The 15,711-nt window shown below is 41.8% G+C and overlaps 1 protein-coding gene across 3 annotated transcripts; it reads right to left on the reverse strand.

The window, feature by feature from the left end:
- Positions 1 to 338: 338 nt before the first annotated feature.
- MCOLN3 (mucolipin TRP cation channel 3) lies at positions 339 to 15,512 on the reverse strand. Of its 3 annotated transcripts, none has more exons than XM_033067457.1 (14): positions 15,304 to 15,512; positions 12,236 to 12,465; positions 10,296 to 10,463; positions 9,653 to 9,806; positions 9,097 to 9,181; positions 8,920 to 9,016; positions 8,222 to 8,321; positions 6,490 to 6,602; positions 6,263 to 6,412; positions 4,257 to 4,358; positions 4,023 to 4,145; positions 3,287 to 3,493; positions 2,796 to 2,925; positions 339 to 1,593 (listed from the first exon to the last, which is right to left on the reverse strand). In XM_033067457.1, the coding sequence occupies exons 2-14, from the start codon at positions 12,461 to 12,463 to the stop codon at positions 1,583 to 1,585; spliced, it is 1,668 nt and encodes a 555-aa protein (XP_032923348.1). In that variant the 5' UTR covers positions 12,464 to 12,465; positions 15,304 to 15,512; the 3' UTR covers positions 339 to 1,582. The 3 variants fall into 3 exon arrangements, with proteins under 3 accessions (XP_032923348.1, XP_032923349.1, XP_032923350.1); XM_033067458.1 differs by lacking the exon at positions 15,304 to 15,512 and adding an exon at positions 14,148 to 14,196; XM_033067459.2 differs by lacking the exons at positions 339 to 1,593; positions 2,796 to 2,925 and having other exon boundaries at positions 3,368 to 3,493; positions 4,226 to 4,358.
- Between the last annotated feature and the right edge of the window lie 199 nt (positions 15,513 to 15,711).

Below are 15,711 nucleotides of genomic sequence, written 5' to 3' on the forward strand. Positions count from 1 at the left end.
AGGTGAGTGTCAAAAGAGAAGGACCTCAGTACACAAAACTTTCAGATACTGTGAATAATCTGCCTATGCCTTGCATTTGGTTTGCCTTCACTAAATTTGAGGAGTGTTTTTAGTGTAGGTTAAATACTTGAATATTTGTTTCTGTGGCAAATTCTGAAATGCTGTTAAACATCAGCTGGAAACAGGTCCTCACCAGGGTCCACAGGAACTATCATGACTACAGGAAATCCAAGTTCACACACTCCACACTCAGTTTCATACCAGAAATTGCACAGCACTATTGAAATATATTGACCTGGCAACATATTTACTCTTAAGATGAATACCAACACGCCCAATACTTACTGCAGCTGTGTTTATTGTAGCACATTTACAATGTGTAGGCATTCAGACAAAACATGTTTAGTGTCCTCTGCAGCATTCATTATACATTGTCAAACACAGCTACAGCAGTGCTGCTCACAAATGCAATTCTCTAAAATATGCTTCCCTTTAGTCTTCTATTCTGCTCCCAGAGTGAACAGACTATAGAAAATAAGGCATTCATTAAATAGTATCACAATTAACAAAGAATATAAACTAAGTTGTCAAAACCAAACTTTTATAAGAGCTAATGTTTCAGCCAGCCACTGACAGTAGCAGGTTATTCAGTTGCTAGGAAACATCCAGTTTCTAAAGTATGGAGAGATAAGAATCTCAGAGACATATCTCCTGTGCCTTCAACTTAGTTTAGACTTCAGGTTTACAGACGTGTATGCCAGAGGAAGATTTCAAGTTTTTAAAAAACAGGTATTTTGAAAGGGTTTTTGTCTGATTTTTCCTTTAAAAACATAAGATCCAAACACTGTTAAACCTGAAGACTGTAACTGCCCAGTGCTTGATACATGAGAAGATTTCTCCATTCAGCTAATGCCTCAACTTCAGTTCAGCCTGGCATACCCCAGCCTCTCTGATTGCCACTTAAATCCAGTGGTACTTGTGTTTAAAGAAATATTTATTTTATGCTTTCAGCTATATTTGAGTGGCTTGGTGTATCAACTCACTGTAATGACTCCAGAAATAAATTACACCAAATTTTATAGCATTTATTTTTACTGTGAGTGCAAATAAACCAAAAATTCTGAGGGCTCTAGTGAGCTTTCATTCAGTCAGGTTAGCCATAGACAGATAATGCCTGCAGTACTGAGGGCTAAGCTGGTGTTCAAAGCTGAAGTTGTCCAACACGAGTTCTACTTACAGTTGAAAGTTACTACATTTATATTCTACTCTTATAATCTAGCCAAGTCTCTGAACACAAGACACGTTTTTATGCCCTTTGCATTCTAGCACAATTTAACTGAGGAAACAAATAGAATAAAACTAATAAAAACCATTACCAAGCCCCCTGAACTAGCACTGAAAGTCTAATCAAAGTACTTTAAGTTTAGCATAAACTTCTGCCACAGGCTTACACTGTTTTTTGAGTAAAGCAAATAAAGTCTTCAGAGATAAGGTTTTCCACCAGCTCCATTGTCCAGTTCTTGCAGTGTGTGCTGCTTTAAAGCCTCCACAACACGCTCCCACAATCCATTAAATATGTTCACTACATACAACCTGTACAAGAGAGGAGGGAGAAGCTGTCAGGTACATGCATCAAAATAATAGTTTCACTGTACAACGAGCTTTAAAAATGCAACTGAACTATTAATAATTTGACATTCATTGACAATAATCTGCTATGAACCACCAGAAAACATTTTGAACATGAGACTTGCTCTCCTAGATGCCTGATCCCCTCTGCACAGTCAGTAGGAAAATTATTACATCCCCACCCTGTCCCATCTTATACTGGCTTTCTTGTCTGGTTAAACAGAGAGGAGTGTGCAGAAAGGAAATATTAATGTGTCCATGCCCTTTACTCAGGAGCAAGATGCCCTGCTCTGCTTCATCCCACACTTTTATCTCCACTAAGACACTCGGTCAGAACAGGGCTGGCTCACAGCAGGCTCTGTCATCTCCCTGCTCCAAAATATGCCCCCATCTCCTCCCTCTCATAAATATGTTCTATCAGGCATATAACAATATAGCCCTATACCAAGGTTGCACCTTTGATCTTTTTAATCAAGCAGCAAGTATAGTATTTTTTAGCTCCCCCACCAAAAGGCTCTTCAGCAAGGAAGACTCAGACTTGCTGCCAGCCAGGTTAAATATAAACCACATATCCTGCAATCAGTATTCCTGAAGAAACACAACTACAAATAACCAAAGCATTTTCTCTCCATAATGGAAGTTAGGCAATGTTTTCCAAGTGCTGAGATAGTATCTTAAACTGCATGCTGGCTTAAAACCTTGACAAGCTGATTTTCTCCCCAAGTTTCAGGCCTATTACCTACACAAGGTGTGATTAAAAAGTGGATAAGAGAACACTGAATGAGTTCTCTAAGTCCTGCCTGTTGCAGTGAGTACAGGAAATGTTAATGCTTACACATTGCACATAAGGGCCACCAAGTTACTGTAAATATTATCTTACTTTCTGTATAATTTTTCACATGTTAAGTGATTCTTAATTTGGAAGTTCCCTCACATCCTCTAAGAAATTTGTTGGCTGCAGACATTTTGCTGAAATGCTCTGATCATTAGAAATAATTTGGGATTTTTGTGTGGGTTTCCCCCACACACACAACTTCCCCCAAAACTTAAGTACTTTTCATGAACATTGTACCAGGGACATTTTTCAGCATGTTGCTTTTGCACATACCTTAATAGATATATTAAGTAACAATTTAATAATTAACAGTTTTAATATAGATACATACCATTACAACAACAGAAGAGAGAAGCAGAACTTTCCTCTTCTAACCTGTACCTCCCAGAGTTAGGTGAGTCTTTGCATTGTGATATAAATCTACGAAGCTCTGTCTCGGGAAAGCCATCTTGCTGGTAGTGCTAAAAATTGATACTTAGTTAAACCTCTAACAAGGCTAAAACCTACAATAACCCAAATTCTCCCCAGACCACTTTTGAGACATTGCTCAAGTCTGAAATTAGAAGACTTATAGGAACTAATGTGAAAATACTGCTTTTCAGTAGCTATTTAGCTTCAATTGGAGCAGAAAAACAGACAGACCTTCCAAGAAAAACAAAGTAGAGAGGGATTAAAAACCCTCCTGTCACCACTTTGCACCCTCAAAAGTAGTAATTACATTTATTTTTTAGATTGGCATGCAGTGCAAGTTACAATACTGAGTGAGATGAGAGTTTTGATAGCACCAATCTTGCACTGTTAGCCCAAATGAACAGTGCTTACCTTGACTGTTTCATATGTATCTGTAATGAGTGCAATGAAGAGACTCAGCACCATATAAATGAACAGACTGATGAAGGAGTAGAGGTAGATCCTACTGAATAACCAAACCAAGTAACTTTTCTGCTGCATTTCTGCAAAGGTGGCAAACATGTCATCTCCATTGATCAGTGAAAAAAGGCATTCAGAAACCATGTTCAGACTGCGAAACTAGAGAGGAGGGAAGAAAACAAGGATGTGTCACTGCTTTATTTGGACACAGAGACTGTACATAACATGAAGAACACACACTGCTGGTGACTGGCTGCCTCAGATCTCTTCCTACACCCAGGGGATGACAAGGTGCAAACAATAAAACATCTGAGCACATAAAAGTTTGTTGCCTCCTACACACTTGTGCATTCAATTCAGATAAGAAAATTTCTCTTTTAAGATGGATAAGCATAATAACTCCAAAGTTTTAGTCTGATACCAGTGTTCTGCAAAATGGAAATTATTTCTTAAAATATCAGCATGTGATTGGGAGTCACAGCAGCTTCCACTTCTGACTTGGAGCTTTCATAACTTGAGGAAAGTCTGATTGAGTCATGGAAGTCAGACTCCTCAAACAGAGCAGCATCATGTTGAAGATGCACTATTTTTACATTAAGGAAAGCCTTGACATGGAGAACTAGAAAACAACAGTAGTAATCTCTCATTCTGTTATCCAAGCTGTCTTTTTTCATGGTCAGAACATTACCTTCACATGGTATGGTCCCAGTACAATCCATCCACAGAAACAATAGCCCAGGTAGATCATAGCAGCACAACAGCAGAACCTCATTACATTGGGTAATGCTGCTCTCAGTGTTAGGATGAGAAGCTGCACAAAGCAATGCAAACAGTTAGAACTCAACCAGATACTTCTTCCAGTCCTCTTATAGCAACAAACAAAATAAATACCAACAATATGAAGATCCCAGGAGATCCTTACATTATACTTCTGAAAGAAACCTAGGTAGCGAATGACTCCAAGCCACACAAGCATAGTGGATATTCCTAAGAGTATGCTGCAGACATCATAACTTGTCAGACTCTGAAAAAAAGCAAGAGAAGAAGCAAAGAAATAAGAAAGGAAAAAATTAGTTATTGTAACAACTGACAGGTTCTAAATTGTGACTCCCATTACTACAAAGATTTGTTAAGGAACATTTTTCCTTTGGCAAACTCTCCCAATTAGAAATTAGCTTGAGGCAATATACATTAGAGATAGGACCCACAAAAGAGCAGGGGCATGATCAAGTACAAGTCATTTCTTTGCAAGGCCTTTACACATGGTTGTTTGTAAAACAGGTTCTAACAAGGTGAGCTTTATTTGCAAGGCCAAGAGTGCAGAGACACTGCAGAAGCAGAGACACCTCCTCTATACCCAGCTCACCAAGATCTGCAGTGGCACTGCAAACATTTTAATGCTGCTTCCAGACTCGCAGCAACTGCTTCTGGAATCTGCATTGACAGACTCCTCAGAGCATCTTAGGAATCTCTGCACTGCATTGTAATGGACAGTGTAAACACGACACAGAACAAAGAAAATTCTTCCAGTACAAAGGAAAAGCTCTTTGTAAAAATTAGCATGACTTGTCAGCATTGCTCAGTTAAATATTCAGGAGTTCTCATGTAGTTGGGAACTATGCACTATATAAAGCTATCAGAAGAAGACTAATTAGCTTCTAATTAATTCTATCTGGAACTTATATCTATTGGCACTTGGATGTTTTTTTCCACCTATAGATACTGGCCTGTTTTCATCCAAATTAGCATGTACTCTGTTCCTGAACTGCAGCTCTACTCTGACATGGATCATGACAGCTTATTTGAAAAGAAGTTTTCATTCATTTCTGTTTCTATTCTCCTAAGAATAAAACATAAATAATAGATATTGGCAATGGATATTGGCTAATCTTTCCTATAAGCATAATTCATTTAGAGCTTGACAAGAAACAAATTTAGGCTACTGTAATGTGAAATTGTTGTTCAACCACTTTCATACAGTAACATGGAACAAGATCTTGTTATTATGGTCCACAAGGCTTGTAAAATGGAGCAAAATGTACCCACAGAAGGGAGTTTTAGTAAAATACTCTTACATACATAAACAGATGTATTTATAAGATACAAGAATCCCAAATGCAAGATCTTATTCCTATCTTGTTCTCTTCATTGCTTCTCCCAAAGCATGATGGAGCTATCTCTTATCTTAGGCAACTTCCTCACAGCTTCTTTCTACTCTCAGTGAGGCCCTATGGTGAGACAGGACAATTTGTGCAGGGTGTTTGTGATAGCCAAGCTGTCAGCAGATGGATTTCAGACCCATCCTCTCATCACTACTGTCCAAAGTCCACTATGTTGCAATGTCACACTTCAAAGTCTGCTACAGATTTTGTGAAGAACAATATTATCTGAATATCAGAGTGCTTCAGGATAGTATATTATAATATTTTTTCTTCTCCAATTATGTAAAACAAAATGTTTTACAAGTTTTGAGTTTTGTCCATAACAAGTTTATTTTAGAAAGTGAAAGCTCGGAACCTGCTGTGTCGAAGCTGGGAAAACAGCAAAGTGATATTGAAGGAGTCAAACACTCTGTTCAACACTTGTAGAGTTCAAAAAGTTAAATGCTAAATTTGAAAAAAATTAGTCAAATGAGCAAATCTAAGTGAGGAAGGGAGGAAGTCAACAGTCAAACTTTCAGAGATGAACTACATTTTATTCTTCATAGGAACCAAAGTTAATTCAGCACTATAATACAGAGTGATATTTGGAGGTATTAAATCTTGCTACTAGAAACAACAGGCATGAGTTGCAATTCTGGAGAAGACAGAGTTTTAAAATGTCATGCCACTCAGAAGCAAGTACAGCCAGCCTGAAGTCCTCGGAGAGATTTAAACCTAGGTTAGACAGAAACAGTTTTGCTTCCATCTAACAGTGTGAAAAGCCTACCTTAGCTTGTATCTCCATCTTTAGAGTTGATCCAACAATAGTTAGGACATCGCTAACCATAATCAGGATGTACCATCCATTGACAAATTCCATTTGATCATTGAAAGATACTTCTTTCTTATAATAATATAGGAAAAAGCTTACAAATTCCTAGGGGAAAGGAAGAAAGAAAACAGTTAATAAGGCTTACACAAGACAAGGCTTTCCAAAGAAGGAGCTATACCCACCCTTTGAAGCCAAATTCCTTTAATCACTGATCGTGTGCAAAGGATCAATGAAGCCAGACAAATCAATATGACAAAAGCATCGAAGATCATCATGTAATGAGTGTTCTTCTGTACTGCAAGAACAAAAATGTACATGTTTAAAGTGTATATATTCTTGTTGACTGTCACTGAAATAAAAATCCAGTCTGGATGATAACTATATTTACACAACTGAATTAAGAAAAATCTTAGCATTTTTTCCCACAAAACTTTATCTGACATATTTTATGAGAGACACAAGTGCATCTGCACTACAGATACCACTTCAGTAAATTTAGGAGGGTTGATATCACATCAAAAATATACCAGAGTATGAGCGCTTCTTACAGCCCTGCAGGATTATAGGTGAGAGTTAATCATTTTACAGGGACTGGAATGGCCTTTGGAGTCATAGAGCTGCTCAGATTTTTTTTTAAATCCTAGCAACTTTATAATATGTACCTTCTCTTTCAGACCAGTATTTGACAATCAGTTTTTCTGTCCTAGAACAGTGTAGATAACTTGTGCTACTGCTCAGTTAGTCAAGATTAACATTGAGTTAGACATGAGTTCTCCATCTCTTATGTTACTAAAATTCACATTCTTCATCATCTTATGTTAAACATTGCACCAAATCTTTTTTTTTGTTTGTTTTTATACCTACCATACAGCTGAATATAGGTGAGACAGAAAAAGGGTTAGATTTTAACGCTAAAAGAATGAGAAAAAAAATCTAACAAATAAATGCTAAATTTGCAAGAACATGCACCAATTCTACAAGATGGGCTGCTAAAATCCTAGTTGACTTCATGAACTGCAGTGCTCAGAAAAAGCCCACCCAGTACTTCCTTCCCCTGGATTTCAGCAGGTAGGAGAGGGGCTCCGGGGGATGGTTCGGACGGTCTGGGGCGGACCGCGGGACGGGCGGGACCGGGCCGGCAGCGCCGCCAGCTGGGCACTGCTGGCACGGCACCGCCGACCCGGGCACCAGATGAGCTCGAGTGCGCTTCCCTCGTGATAATTTCAATCTGGATCTTCAAAAAACACCATTTATCCTTTTCCACTACCTTCACTCCCTTACAAAGGCATAGAAACAGAGAAAGAGGCAAAGCAGGACCTGGTTTATCCTGTTGCAAAGTGGAATCTAAAAGTCCTGGAAAGCTTCTGACTATCAGAGATTATTTTTGCTAATGAAAAAAGATGATGTTTTGAGCAGGCCAAATATCTGCCAAAAAAGGTGGCTTATTCTTGTGAGTCACTGTGTAAGAAATTTAACCATCCTGTGCACCTCAGTTATAGCAAATTACACAGCAAATGGCATTTAAGCAACAATAAGAAGTATTTCTAGCCATTCCACTTCAGCAAGCCTTAGCAACAATGCTTCCTTATCCTTCCTGATGCTCAGTCCTGAAATAAGAGTAAATCAGCTTCAACTTTCCACCACTATCATGTGTCCTGTTGCTTGGTGCAAAACAGTTCACAACTTTGCCTTAAGAAATGAGCAGCCTAGGTTCAGTAGCAAATGATAGAAGGATGTACAGGTTTTCAGATCAGAGGTTGAAGAACAACAATTTCTGATAAAATGAGATTTAGAGTGCACATCCTAGAGATTGTATATGAACAGTGCCCCACCTTTTCATAAAGAACATTCACAAACATTGTGGTGATGGACAAAATTTCAGCATGAAAATTTGAACACATTTATGTCACTTACTTGATCCAGAAACGTGCCAGTCTTTACATTCCCTGATCGCTATGTCATTGTCTAGACTTATTTTAATTCTTCCACTGTGTGCTTTATTATCAAACACAATCTGTATTAAAAACAAAAACAAACGAAAAAAGCTCACGTCTTTATAAAGTTAAACAATTACATATGCAGCCCACTGTATTGCTAAGCCTGCATAATGATGCAGAATAATTCTCCTAGGGGAGAAGTTACAAAACTTTTCTAAGCTTAAACTAAATTCCAGTATCTTCAAATAAATGCTGTCAAAATGAAAGACAAATCTGCTCAACCATGTAGTTACTAGGTGAAATTCTTTTAAACTACATTCTCATTCCTCTATGATCTGAAAACAAGCTTTCCCGGAAGCATCTCTCTAACCAGAAGAGATTTACACTTCCATTATACAGATGGATTAGAGCAGAAGTGGCTGTAAGCCAAGCAAGTACTTCAGGATCACATCAGGAGCACTCAAAGCTTAACCTCCCGCAGTGACAACTGCTGGTTATTTACAGGGTGCACATACAGAGTACACCATACAGGCACAGCCATAACAGAGCAATCCAGGCACCACTGACCCAGTGGTACTCAACACTCTTCAGAAAATGCCTGTGCTGACTGTGCAGTAAACCAGCATGTCCTTTTCTGGTTTTGAACAGAGAGACACGTGGCAGGCTTCCACATACCCGCAGAGTGAAATCGTAGCAGTCGGGGAGCTCGTGGTGACGAACGGTCTGGAGGTTGATTGCCTTCAGATTGAACATGAGCTGCACTGCCACCAGTCTGCAACAGAGCTCCAGGTTAGCCTTGCACAGGGAAAATGCACCAAAACCCCAACACAGGAGGTGCTCATTCCTCCTCACCTGGGGAAATCCAGAGTGAAATTCAAATTGTGCTTTCCCATTGTTGTGTTGTCTAATGAAGTCGTTGGCTCAATGTACAAGCAGTCTGGAATGGATAAGGACTCACAACAATATCTCATGGATTATCAGGTGCTTTAACTGTAATCTGCCTGTCCCACTCCCGAGGCTGTTATGAGCTGTTGGCTACACCAGACAAGATAGCACACTTGAGTGAGGAGTCATCTGAGAAGCCAACTGACAAATACACTGGCTTCCTTGAACACCAGCCAAGTTATTAATCATGAATTCACAGGAAGCACTCCTGAAAACTATCCCCAAATACTTGCATTAGATGGCCATCAGTGCTAAAGGCTCCTCACTTCTTTGTGGCACTAGACATTGGAGGTGAGGGCTAGAGTTTAGTTACACAGAACTTTTCTTACCAGTTTTGGCTGGTAGTAGTTCAATACAGATCATGTGATAAGACTATACCATATTGTAAAGTTTTTTAAGGAATTTATCAAAAATGTAGGTCCTGTCCTCCCAAAGAACTGACAAAATAGATTAGGTTCATCACCAGTCACAATCTCTGGGTCTATATCAAAGGTGTCATTTCCAGGACAGATGATTCCTCGCTTGTAGAACTGCTGACAAACAGCCAGAGGTGTCTCTTCTGTTCCCTTCTTCTCATAAGCATGATTTCCAACAGAGATGTTGGGCAGCTGAAGGTACTAAAGTTCAGAACAAACAAACCAGTTTAAATGCCAATAAAACTGTTAGTCTCTGAAGAAAAAAAAACCAAAACAAAGCAAACACAGAAGTGTTTTATTTTATTTAAAAGGTCACCTAAAGAGCTGTGAAACCTAAACCACACCACAGCTGAGTCCTCAAATATTTTAAGGTATTTGACAAAAGCACCAAGTACAGGATTTGGATCTAAACACCTTTTTGTTTATTAGGTTTTTCTCTTTACAATCCTTACTAGAAAGCCTGATTTGTTACTTGCAAGGAATTCTGGTTCAGATCCAAGGAGTGCTTTTAGTGTAGAACTAGTACACTGATTAAGGATATTAACATACTGCAGTGCTCCAGCAATGACAGAAAAACTTAATGAGTTGATGCTTTAGTCTTAAGAAATGGACACAGAAGTTCAATTAAAAAAAAAAAGGTATCCAGGCAAAGATCATATATATTGTACATATTGCAGCAAAAATCCCTACCTGGTTTATTGCAAAGAATATCTGGTCATAGACATCTGTTTGTGTGTATACAGCATAGGTATCATCCATTCTGTCCATATACCCTTTCAAGAAAAGATGTTTGAATGCAACAGTGTTCTCTTCTTTGAAGGCAACCACCATTTGATTGCTCAATCCGAAAACCACCAGCTGAAAAAGACATTTTTATTTCCTGTTAAAAGACAAAGTTGGCTTCTGGATTAACATGTGAACCCTGTTTTACGAATAGCCAGTCTTTTGTCTCACTGGCAGACAAGGCAATTACATGCAGGCTGCTCCATTCCACAGCTGGTCAAATGAAAGTTTGACTTTAAGGAAACAGCAAGTTTCACAAATGTGCCTTTAACAGGTTACAGCATCTTGGCTAAGGACTGGCATTTTTACAAAGAAAATGACACCATCTCGAGTTCGAGCTCCCTATATACTGTTACACACACTTTTTGGCCTGGCATCAATTGACTAGCCTTGGGGGAATATCACTGTTCCTCAGCCAAAAAGGCAGGACAGAACTTAGCAAGACCCCACTTTGAAGTCCTTACTCCAGTCACAAAAGGGAAATTGAGGACAGCTCAGGAAAACAAACATCTCTCAATCAAGTTTCAGCGAAAAGCACTCTGAGAATAACTCACCAAAGCTGTGCTTGTAACAAGATAACACCTGAAGCTGGTAAAAAAAAAGTATATTGCAACCATCTATGAAAAGTGAGCTAATTCTGTTAGCTATTCAGCTATCCAGACTGGAATAAGGTTTCTAGAAGTACATGATGTACTTCTGGGAGTTCACAATTCTCTTCACTATTGTTTCAAATCTGGTGTCAGGTGCATTGTAAAGAAACTCAGCAGAGATAAGTCTGAAGCAGTCATTTACAGATTAGTTTTATGGCCATGGAGCAAACTGGATATGCAGGTTTTGATAAGGGTAACTCAGTTACAGAGATACTGAAATGCTCTGTAGGTGAGCTCAGCACACAGGAATACACCAGCAAACCAACACTGCTCAGACTGAAATACCTACAGGCAGATTTTCTCTGAAAATACAAAATCAACATTAGTTTCTTTTCTACTTGGATTCTTCCATCATCAAATTTTACTTTTAGTTGCAAAATGGGAGAGATGGCAATCAGAGAATGATGACACATTTAAAAACGAAGTAGTAAGGGACACAAACGTGCTGCCAGATGCACAGCAGAACTCTTATTTCTACAGTTTGTGCCATCATTCATGCAAAAGGAAAGAAAACATTATTTTCTATAGATGTATTATCATAGCACTGGCATGATCATAAAGGGAAATCACATGTGGGCAATTTTGAAGGATCATCTGAGCCCTTAAAAAGGTTTTATAAAAACTTTCTTCTGCCTTAACCACACAAATATGAGACAAACAACTGTGTTTTGAGCAGCAGATAAATGTGTTATATGAAATCTGTGGCACAAGGCTGGGTGACAGGAAGAGAGAGGAAGAGTGAGGAAGAATTTCGGAAGTTTTTTTCAATGCAAGAGTTTGTATGCCATATGCAAGATAGAAGGGATGTCATGAAAAAGTCACCAATTTCAGTTCTCATCACTGTGATATTGGAACAGAAACAACTTTTCCTTCCCTTACACACAACAGTGAAGCAAGTATTGAGGTAACAGATGTGTAGGGATGCCATGTTTTTGGGGGTAAAAATGGCAAAAGATAAAAAAAGTAAAGAAAAAGTCAAGTTGAGCCCTTAAACATGGTTCCTTTCATGTGTACTCCTCGAAAGCTGTTTTTTTCAGTCCATAGTTTTAGGAGAAAATTATGCCACATATAGTTACATATTTGCAAATAAGATAATTCTGCAACCTACCCTTTCCCTTCCTCTGCACCACACCATGAATGTCACCTACATTCATTCGACATCCCACAGGCTGAATCCCTGTTTCCATAGGTACTCACCTGAATTGTAACCATTACTATTTTGAGTAACTGAATCCCAAGTTTCCAAGGTTTTCTGCCCCGGGCCCAAAATTTCTCACATGGGTTCATGAAGAAAAATTTTAACTTCCTTCTAAGCTGGTCTTCTAAAAGCCCCTCCTGTGATACTGATGAGTGTCGTTTGTAGCTGCAAAGGTTTTCATCATCGTGTGTACTGCAGCCGCTCACTGTCACTTCAGGACTTTCCATTTCTGAAAAAAAAAGCAGTCTTTGTCAGTTAAAAAACATGTATCAATAGAGTAGCAGCAGATCAGTCTGCACTAACAGCCTGAATTCCAAAGGCATTTATCTTCTGTGAAAGGCACTTGTATATTATCCTGAATTTCAGACCTTTCTCATATTATTGCACACACATTCTGCAGAACTCCAAGAAATATTTGGGCAAGTCCTTAAATTTGCAGCTAGGCTGTCAGGACACTTATTTAATAGGGGAATTTCTGTCCATTTTGAATTACAGGCTTACTTCCTGAAAACTTCCTCTCTCACTTGACAACAGCATATGTGCAAGACATCCTGACTCGAGAAGAGCACCAAAAGCCTCTCATGAGCATTCACTCTTCTGGAAAAATTATCTACTGCTGTAGCTAGTATTTTCCCCCACACCTACAAGCCTATGTCCAGTCCCTGAAAGAAATGGAATTTTCAAGAGAGGCAGTGGTTTTCTTATACATGTGAGCATATATAGAGCATGGCTCACTTTTGGAAACAGAGATGGAGCATGACAAATTGCAATTCAGATAAATTACCTGAGAGCATTAACTTGTCATTTGGCAGGACTACGTCTTTTTCTTTTGCCATTAAAGATCCAATGCAAACCACCAGTGAAGATGAACCAAACAAAAAGACCACAAAAGAGGTACTTGAATCATGGTTAGCCAAAGAGGCTCACAATTGAGTTCAGTATGAGGGGAAAAGATTAGATGAAAACTTTATAAACACATTTTGAGACATTACTCTGCACAGTATTCAGCATGTTTACATTTTGATCTGTTTCTTAATTCACTGATTCCCAAACATTTTATAAATGCTTTATAAAATATTTAAGAACTAGCCAGGAATATTTATTTCAGATAAAAGACTTATGATATTAAGAACAGAGAAGACAGCCTAGACTGTGAATAAAGGTGTGCCTTATTAGACAGTTTATTTTGATTTCCATAAGAATAGTTTTGTGTATAACTCCAACAAAAAATCAAGACTGATTTTTAGTAATGTCCAGTCACATCCAGTCTCCTCCAGCAGCCCCTGCACACAGCAGAACAGCACTCTGTTTCAGATATGATTCGAGACCTTCCATTTCCCTAATTGTCTGCGAAAGCAAGAAATGTTTTGAGTCAGCAGTGTAACGCTAAGAACAGGCCCATACAGAGGCAGAAAAAAGTTCGGCTCCTATTTTATCAGACTTCCATTGTCCTACAGGATAGAGTACAGTGTGCTGTGGTTTCCACTCATCATTCTCACAGCTGATACAGCATTTCTAAAATTAAGCCCTACACTACCACTGCAATAGCCCTGTCAATATCTGTGTTGGAATAAAAAAAACGAAAACAAACATAAACCCAAAGGCAGTTGTGGCGCTCACGGTGGGCTTGAGGCGCGGTTCCCAGAGCCCAGGCCGGGGTCTGTACAGCCGGGGCGGTCACAGCCGGGGCGGTCACTGCGGGCCGGGCCCTTCCCCCAGCTGCTGCAGGCGCTCCCACCCCCGCGGGTGCCGCAGCCTGCGGATGGCACAGGGGCAGCGCGGGGCTGCCCGCGTCCGCATCGCCAGCCGCTGCCCCTCCCGGGCCCCTTCCCCGCGGCGCCCCAAAGGCGCAGGCTGGGGGCCGAGGTGCACCCCCGCCCCTCTCCCCCGCTGCTAAAGGCTCCGGCGTACCTGCCACCCGTGCCGGCTGCTGCCGCGCCGCTCCCGCCGCTGCCCGGCCCCCGGGGGCTGCCGCCGCGGGAGCGCGGGGCCCTCAGCGCGGTGCCCGCAGCGCGGTGCCCTCAGCCCGGTGTTCGCAGCCCGGTGCCCTCAGCCTGCTGCCCGCAGCGCGGTGCCCGCAGCCCGGTGCCCTCAGCGCGGTGCCCGCAGCGTGGGGGCCTCAGCCCGGTGCCCGCAGCCCGGTGTTCGCAGCGCGGAGCCCTCAGCGCCGTGCCCGCAGCCCGGTGCCCTCAGCCCGGTGCCCGCAGCCCGGTGCCCGCAGCCCGGTGCCCGCAGCCACTCCCGCGCCTCCCGGCTCCGCTTGGCCGGGCGGGAGAGCCGCGGCCTCCGCCAGCCCGCCCCGGCCCCCGGGCTGGGCTGGGCTGTGCCGCTGTGCTGTGCCGTGCCGTGCCGGGCCAGGCTCGGCTGTGCGGGGCTGGGCTGTGCCGCTGTGCCGTGCCGTGCCGGGCTAGGCTCGGCTGTGCGGGGCTGGGCTGTGCCGTGCCGTGCCGTGCACACCGGCACACGCGGCCTCTGACACCTTGTGCTGCTCATCTCCCGCCTGCCGCACGTGACGGGCGGCTCTCCACTCTAATACACTTCCTAGAGGATGGTAATGCCGCCTCCAGATTTATTGACCTAGGATTCTCCACTAGGGGAAATAATATTTATGTTAGAAATAGCTGTCGCACCTGTCAAAAAAAACCAAAACAGAAACAAAACACACCCAAACAAACAACAAAAAGCCCCCAAAATCCCTTTCAGGTCACAGGACTGTAGCTATGAGGGCAGCTAGTGGTACAGAGGACATGCTTAGGTTTTTCCACTTATACACAATTAAGCTATTAAAGTTATTAGCTGAACTTCAAAGAGAACGGGCTCCTGCCTTGGGTCGGTGCCAGTCCCACTGCACTGCAGAAATGATCCCTTTAGGATAAACCTCGGGTTATAACTGTGCACAGCCTTCAGCTGCCTAATTCGTGCTGCAAGTACCACCCTGAACAGTGGTTATAAAGGAGAAGGTAAAATAAGGCCAAGACCAAAACAAGGAGAGGAGCAGGCATTTTGAGAAAGGGAACTTCCTGGCTGTACCGATTGACACGGAAGACAGAAGAAACCTCCTGCTTACCATAAGAATGTGGATGGAGCTCGGAGTGGCACCAAGGACCAGCCCTGGGTGCTCCACACAGACAGAAAGCCTCCTGTGTTTCACATTGCAGCAAGGCAAACTAAATTATTTTTATGCATCCAAAATACAAAAGATACAGAATACAAATCTTCATATTAGCAAATCGCATCGAATCGCCTCAATCCCAGCGGGAGTCGGCCTCAGCACTGCCCGGCGATGGGCTGGGGTGCGCGGGTGGCCTGGCTGCAGGGGGGACGGCCGCCGCCTGCCGCCTACAGACCCCATCATGCCCCGCGCCCCAGAGTGCCGCCGGCGGCGCGTTTCTCGCGCGCGGCAAGCTGGGACGAGTAGTTCATTCTGGTGCGTCCCTGCACGGTGCCGCTGAGGGGGCGGGTCTGCAGAGCAGGG

This window comes from Catharus ustulatus, chromosome 9, assembly GCF_009819885.2.
Source record: "Catharus ustulatus isolate bCatUst1 chromosome 9, bCatUst1.pri.v2, whole genome shotgun sequence".
NCBI lineage: Eukaryota > Metazoa > Chordata > Aves > Passeriformes > Turdidae > Catharus > Catharus ustulatus.

Bases quoted from the DNA above. Each gene is read 5' to 3' on its own strand.
- MCOLN3 (XM_033067457.1), bottom strand. From the start codon at position 12,463: ATGGAAAGTCCTGAAGTGACAGTGAGCGGCTGCAGTACACACGATGAT. The intron at 10,464-12,235 runs GTGAGTACCTAT...TGTCTTTTTCAG, and splicing joins TAGTAATGGTTACAATTCAG to CTGGTGGTTTTCGGATTGAG. The intron at 9,182-9,652 runs GTGATGAACCTA...TATCCATTCCAG, and splicing joins AGACCCAGAGATTGTGACTG to ACTGCTTGTACATTGAGCCA.